Source organism: Liolophura sinensis, chromosome 8 (assembly GCF_032854445.1).
Source record: "Liolophura sinensis isolate JHLJ2023 chromosome 8, CUHK_Ljap_v2, whole genome shotgun sequence".
Taxonomy (NCBI): domain Eukaryota; kingdom Metazoa; phylum Mollusca; class Polyplacophora; order Chitonida; family Chitonidae; genus Liolophura; species Liolophura sinensis.
Window position 1 is genome coordinate 36197716 of NC_088302.1, and position 8064 is coordinate 36205779.

Here is an 8064-nt window from a genome sequence, read left to right on the forward strand (position 1 = left end):
CTACCTGAGTCGCTTGCCGGGGGCATTGCGCTGTGTATGTTTGTAAGTTTGCTACCTGAGTCGTTGGCCGCGGGCATTGTTCTGTGTGTGTTTGTAAGTTTGTTGCCGGAATCGTTGCTGGGGGCAATGTTTTGTGTGTGTTTGTAACTTTGTTGCCTGGATCGTTTGCCGGGGGCAATATTCTGTGCGCTTTTGGAGGTTTGCTGCCTGAGTCGTTTCCCGTTGGCAATGTTCTGTGTGTGTTTGTAAGTTTGTTGCCCGAGTCGTTTTCCGGGGCAATGTGATGTGTGTTTGTATTAGTATTATCCACTTAACTGAGTGTAGGAGGGTTAGGGTTTAGTTTCGACATCTAGTTAATACTCAGTCATAGTTATTTCTGTCCGCCGGGACACGGTCAACAGCTATATGTACAGGACAGATAAAGCCGTGGCATTTTTTATTATTCCAAACCTCAAGAATACTATTTGAATGTCGTGCATCATTGTGTTATTCGTTTGTTTATTTAGGACAATATCTTTAGAATATAAACGTTCCTTTAAATCGGTCATCTCATACATAGAGCAGTTCCTGTTGGACAACGTTTGATCTCCCTGGGTCTTTTGGCAGCCTTTGAAGTATAGCACACATTTTGCATTTATAATGAAGGTATCTTCCACGTCGAAGTAAATATATGGTATTTTCGTGGTGGATCTTTTTTCAATTAACTATGGGATACTCATATCATAGTAAAAATGTTATGATATTTAACTCAGAAAAAATCCCTTCCTCTAGCAAACCCTAATACCTCCAAATGAATGTAGTTGATATGTATACGCTAACATCATTCGATGCTTGGAGTGTAAAGTCGTACTTAACCATTTTTATTGTCATATAACGGCGATGAGACATTAGGTGTGTGTGCATATATTGTGTCTTCTTGTGGCAGGGCGAGTCCATGGCTGCCGCCACTGAAGCACCATGCCGAAGACACCAGACATGACACACCACCTAGTCACATTATACTGACACCGGATCGTCCGGTCATGTGTCCTTGTTCTAACCTTTCACTGCTGGACGCCAAGCGAGGCAGCAGCTAGTACCATTTTAAAGTCTTCGGCATGACCCAACCCGGGTTTGAACGAGGCGGACGCTTAACCATTAGCCTACAGAAGCGGTCTTATACATTGGCCGAAAGACAGAATTGAGAGGACAGATAACTCTGTGCCTGCACTATGAAAAATACTAAATTTACAGCTAAAATTTTTGAACTTTGAGACCAGTGAATTCGATTATCAATACACCACAACCATCAGTTTAAATTGGCGAGACTCTGCTCCGGTATATATTATGTAAAATGAATTTGATTTTTTTAATCTGGTATATACTTAGGCGCAACTTATTCTGGAAAAGCCTGTACACATATGACTACGACATGTATATTTATTTTACACCGTTTCTATAAACATGCAGCCGAATTCTCATGGTCTCAAAATTAACAGCCCTTTTATAGAGCTCTAAATATACAGTCGCTTTTCACAGGATAGTGTGTCATTTTATGCACTGTCAGCTGATTGTAATCTTAGAATTGCACCTCTGGCAAGGCTTCTCTGACAAGGTTGTTCTGACAAGGTTCCTCTGCCATTCTCAAATAAAAAGAGCTTATGACTTTACCTGTCCCTGACTGAAGGCAATTTTGACCTGAACTATAGCCGACAAGCCGACGCGCTAAAAAGAAACAGACTAAACATCATTACTGGTGAGGAAATAAATGTCTGGAAACGCATTAAAAAGTAACATTCATGCTGTTTATTTTGAAATTTTACAGGTACATTCTTGATTGTCTAAAAGAAAAATATAAATCCGAGCTATTGGAACTACGTAAAAGTAAAAATGCATGCATAGGTGAAAAACATACAGAAATTATCATTTATTCAATCTCTAAATCTAGCTGAAAGTTTACTGATAGTTTGTATGAAAATGCATCAGTACATGTAGTTATATAGGCCCACCTCGGAAGCTCACGAGGTATATACATGTAGTCTTGTATTCCTTTTGTTTTTCGTGTATCTACTTTAAATGAACATGACAGATGTACATCAAAACTGAGACGACCGTCAGTCTAAAATGAGTGTCAACGGTTACTGCCCCACTTACAATTTTCCCAGCGTACTCTCTAGCCACTTTGTTGTTAGGGTTAGAACCAGAGAATTCGATCTTCACACACTCTTCAGCCATATCGGAGACCACTTTCCAAGAACCTCCCCATAAGTTTTGGCAGAAGTCCACCGAGTTTTGGAAGACTTCCGTAAATTTGCGGCATTCGTTTCCAGCTGGGCACTTGTTTTGACCTGTTGATGTACAGTACACAATACATTATGAATCTATAGGCATCAAAACAGACATTCTTATACCGTGCAGGCGTCAACCAAAATGGACATTCCCACCAGTTTTCAAAACAAGTTTAAACGGAGTTTTTTCAACAGTTTATTTGTGAATCTCAAACCTCCTTACTAACACCCAGGTGTTAACCAAACATCACCTTTTTAACATTCAGTTGGAACATCTCATTTGTGAGCCCCAAATCTCCCTTTTAACATTCAGGTGGAGCACTCCATTTACGAACCAAAAATCTTCCTTTTACCATTCATGTGGAGCATCACATTTGTCACCCAAAAATTTCCCTTTTAGCATCCAGGTGGAGCACCCCATTTGTGAACCTCAAATCTCCCTTTAACACCCAGGTGGCGCACCTCATTTGCGAAACCCAAATCTCCCTTTTAACATTCAGGTGAAGCACCCTACTTATGAGCCCCCAAATCAACTTTTTAACATCCAGCTGGAGCAATCCATTATGAACCATACATATCTTTTTTAACATCTAGGTGGAACACCCCATTTGTGATTCCCAAATCTCCCTTTTAACATCCAGGTAGGGTACCCCATTTATCAATCCGAAATCTCCATTTCAACATTCAGGTGGAGCACCCCATTTGTGAACTCCAAATCTCCCTTTCAATATCCAAGTGGAGCACTACATTTATGAACCATAAATGTCCTTTTTCACATACAGGTGGAGTACTCCATTTTTGAACCCTAAATCTCCATTTTAACATCCAAGTGGAGAACCAGAACCCCATTTGTGAACCTCAATCCATTAATGCATCAACTGTTTTCCTATATACAGCTGTGAATCCCAAATTAACCTACTGAAAGAGTCTTTTCAATGAGGTTCACCGTGCAATAGGCTGTTTTCCTACAACTGGAAACCCATAACCACCCTTTAAGGAGATTCACGGAGCACAAACGGTTTAATACGAGTGTAAAACTTGCATCAAAGTCAACCTTTTGAAAAGTTGGTCCCAAAAACGAAAGGTGAGCTTCGACCCCACTCCATCCTTGTTACACATGGCATCCCGAAGCCCAACCCAACACTTTTAGAATAAAAGGTTCGTGCCGAAGGTTCTTCACGAATAAAGGTGGTTCTATATGGCAACATAACTACGTTGCATGAGGCAGAGTTGTCATAGTGATGTTTTTATTCTCGTGAAACGACAAATCAGCAGATTTAGCATTTGAGTTGACAGCTGGGGCGAATTTTTTGTTCTGCACAGGGTGATGAATACATGCATCTGTATCATGCAAATGCTCTGTGTTATATATTATAAGTTTAAAACTTCATCTGCAAAAAACTGTACGGTTTCTTTTATAGAAAGGGACGTCACTACCCTGCCTAGTATTGCGTGAAGTACCGTGGATGGTTGTTAGACCTTAACACTTTTCCATACGATGACAAATGAAATCGGCATGCATAATAGCATAGTCTACCCCAGAATTTCCCCAGGATACACGAAATATTTTCAAGACACAGTCCTGCATTATTCATGTTATGACCTTAGTATCTATCTCTAACCTTCCGATCTATCCCATGTGTCAGTAAAATGTAAGCGGTATAAAATATGTCTATAGAACCTGTTTTGAATTACACAAGATAGAGAGTATTGTTTGAAATAACATAACAAATTTTCCGGTTTCTTATCCAGTTCGAACAACCTTGTCAACCGTAAAATCCTGCCAATAAAGAATACAAAAGAGCTCCGAGATGTACGCCAGTGAGTATCGTATATATCGCATTTTCATTCTGTACATTCATGTCTTTCACCAAACTACGAGTTGGATTTTCATCATTTCACAGATACCCACTCTTGATTCACACAGGCGTTTTGTTCACCTGACCAGCGCCCATGTCACAGGCAAAGTGGCCTTGCTTATATATTCATGAACACCCATTCATGAACAACTCAGCTTTGCTCCATGAACAACTCACCTTCCGACCAGTCGAAGCCCTTATCCCATCTAGATAGACACGTATATGCGTCCTTACAGGCCTCCCACCAACTTAAGCAATCACTCTCACATAGCGGCACGCCGATAAAGCGTTCTTTTCTGAACGTCTGGTCCACCTATAAAAAGAATCCAATTAGACCCATGAAGCAAAGGCAAACAGATAACTGGTTGGTCATGCACGCAGATCTTTGTTCCAAAATATAGTTTTGTATTCCATGAACTGGCAAACGAGATTCAATAAGGTGCTACATTATAAAGCACTCGTCCTTGACCAATTTAGTGTTCTGATTTAATTCCCAATGTGTTCAGCTGCGGCTTTTGGTCATAAAGTTTGTCACATGGTAGGTATGGTGCGAATGTTTCCCATGTAAGGTAACTGGTTTCCGCGATTCATAATACCTGACTGATGTTCTATAACCATGTGAAATATTGTAGAAAGTTTTTTACAGATCCTGGAGCTCATTGTATAAAACATGCGCATATTTGTGCAAACGTAACTGCATGGCATTGTAAAACACACTGAAGTGATACGTTACTATAACAATTTCGAGTGCCGCAAAGTTTCACACGTTGCGTAAAATGAATATGTGGCCCTAATAAACATAACGCAGCATGCAGTGAAATAAATAATAAACATACTACACACAACGTAACGGTTACAATACTGCTAAACAGATCTCCTTATTGCAATATAAACCTCATAATTTTATGACCAGGGAAATATATGAAAGGTTGTTGGTTTCATTCATTAGGCACTGTTGATGTAAACTAACGAAGCTTATTACCTCGTGTGTTATTAATTGAAAGTCCACTAGTCGGTGGTAAAACATACTACTAGATATCATTCCAAACCAAAAGGCAGTATTTTACCAATTTGCCGGTTCAAAAGGCTTACTGGGGAAATGTTTACATTGCCCTACACTGAAGAAGCATTGTTACATTTTGTAACAAAACCAGGGCTCGCTTATTCGAAAGTGTATTACCTAATACTGGTATTAAGTCATGTTATATTTCTAAAATCTGCCAAAACCCAGCAGTCAATGCAGCTGTCAAAGTACAAAGTGTAACAGTAGCACATTTAGTACTGTTGGGCTATTATTTTTGGATTAAACACAATATAGAAGATTTGGCTGATATTACGTCTTAAAATAGTTTTAAACAACCGAGGCCAGATGTTCATTTAAAAAGATCACCTTTTTAATCCAAGGCCCTTTGTTGGGTGAACACTCGTAGAAACAGAGATCCAACTTGAAATATTTTTCGCATTGGGGAGATAGTGTTTTGCCTGGACAGTGATTGAAGTCGAAGTCCATCCACGTGGCATTGTACTCAACATCCCTTGCGATTTTCGCGTCACAACAGGAGTTCTCTTTCCATGGTGAACACTGTATGGATATAAAAAGAATGTAAATTAGACATCAATATAGGAAAGTTTGTTTATTTTTTTATTTCTTTCAAATCCATTCAAAATACAACGCTGCCACCCATGAGAAGGTTATGTACGATAAAGGTGCACTGATCATCATTAACACCCTGATGTTGTATCAGTTACTGCATTTGTGTTTCCTACTTTGCTACTTTGCGAGGTTATCAAAGCAACTTCAGTATACATATGTTGGATACTGGAATCATACATGTTTTACACTATACAACATGATCTTAATTCTAAAGCTGGTCGCTGTGGGTTCAAGTCCAGCTGATGCTTGCTTCCTCTCCGGCCGTACGTGGGAAGGTCTGCCAGCAACTTGTGGATGGTCGTGGGTTTCCCCCGGGCTCTGCCCGGTTTCCTCCCACCATAATGCCAGCCACCATCGTATAAGTAAAATATTCTTGAGTAGGGTTTAAAACACCCATCAAATAAATAAATAAACAAATTGTAAATCTCGTCATGAGGGCTTAACACCAAACTCAACCCAACCTAAGCGCTGGTAAACGCTCGCGTATGAGAGACGCAACTCAATTGGAGTCGGTTGAATCTTCAAGTCCTACGTCCATCAACGACTGAGACCAACTCCATACGAAAGTTGAGTTGATTCAGATTTGAATTGAGTCGCTTCTTAAAATTTTGTGCATGCCAAGCTTAAGGTGAAGAAAACATAAAAATTACGTGAAGTTCAGGAAAAGGAGTTGAAATTAGTTATAAATATGGTCTTCAATAGTTTTTCCAATTTTTCTTTAATGAGAAAAAGACGTTTGATAATAGTATTTGGATGGTGGTTATTTGGGACCACCTGTTCGTATATATTATGTTTGTGTAATAATTTTAAAACATCTTTCCTCCTGATAGAAAAAATCCAAATAAATAGTAAAGACCATGTTTGCAAGTAACTTTTCACGCTCTTTCGTCTGACATTTGCATCATTTTTATGTCACCCCTTCAAGGGCGTCTAACATTTTATTAAACGTAATCACACGGTTTCAAGCGTATGGCTTGGGGCTGAATTTGAACTGATTTCATAAGTGGGTTGACACCGACATCAGGATGTGTAAAAAGTATCCTGGAGACGAGTAGAAAATATTTTCAGGATGGATACAACTGCGTCAACAAAAAACCTGTACTAATTTTAAAAGATACAAAGTTTGAAAATTTCCAATACATCCCTTACATTATCCGCTGTGCTAATATGCATACAGAAAACAGCATTTTTCTTAATTTTCCTCATAAATTATAAAGCTAAAAGAAAGAAAACAAGAAAATGCTTACGACTCCTTGCAAACCAGGCTCTGGACTTGGCTTCGACTTTTGTGTCTTGCTCACCATACATCTGTTTAACAGTTCGTCGACAGTTTCTGTGCTAGAAGGCCGAATCAGAACACAGAAAAACACCACACAGACAACTCTCATGAGTGCCATACTTGCTCACTTTCTTGAAACCCTTCCCGCTTGACGAATACCTTACCTGCGCACTGCTACCCAATATAAACTGTCAAACTCCCATCCGGCCACCGCAAGTGTATCCTCTGGTATTGATGATGCGTTGTTGGACACGCTTGACTGAAAACCTTTAAAAACCTCTACACTCATTTTGAGGTGTATGTATTTATTGTATTTATTCACGTATTCAGCCGGGCACTTTGCGCAAGTACATCTATATAAATTGCTTTAAGAAATTTCTTAACATTGTGAAGAGTCTTTGAACGCGCACCATTGGATTCTTCGACACTTCTGATCGAGAGTTATAGGTGAAAAAACTGTGGCTCTTGTCCCGCATTGTTTGTTTCATTCCCTGTCACTTGAAATGGTGTTTGAGAGAATACAACTGTTGGGACTATTTCAACCATTTATATACAGTTGGATAGCATTTAGGTTAACAAGCTGCAGTATACAGGGCCAGTGACCGATTCATATGTCAACCTAAGCCGTGTTTTGTGCGTTGTTTGTTCGGGTTGTTGAAAATCCCGTGTTGTAAACTCTCTTGTGCGTGGGTGGCCTGTGTTTTCCCACATTTAAAGTTACAGGTGCAAAAACCTCGTTCCCACAGTCAGTCACTTATATCAGTCATTTTTCATTGGGTATTTGATGCCAGGACAACTAATTTCTTTCCTTGAAAATCACATAAACAAAGTTTGGATTTTGGCCATATAGGCGAATATGTGAGCGGAAAAACAGATGTGAGGTCATTGTTCTTTGATTATAAAAAGTAACCAGTCATTGCTGAAGTGCATTCACTGAAAATAGTAAGAAATGAATGAGTAAAGGCATTTTCAAGGACACTTTATATTTATATTTCTTGTGAGTTC

General features: G+C 39.3%; 1 protein-coding gene across 1 annotated transcript; it reads right to left on the minus strand.

Moving 5' to 3' along the window:
• Nucleotides 1-1776: 1776 nt before the first annotated feature.
• Nucleotides 1777-7212, minus strand: LOC135473983 (folate receptor alpha-like). Its single transcript, XM_064753956.1, has 4 exons — nt 7028-7212; nt 5517-5708; nt 4304-4439; nt 1777-2327 (listed from the first exon to the last, which is right to left on the minus strand). Exons 1-4 carry the CDS (start codon nt 7175-7177, stop codon nt 2047-2049), a joined length of 759 nt encoding a protein of 252 aa, XP_064610026.1. The 5' UTR covers nt 7178-7212; the 3' UTR covers nt 1777-2046.
• Nucleotides 7213-8064: the final 852 nt, after the last annotated feature.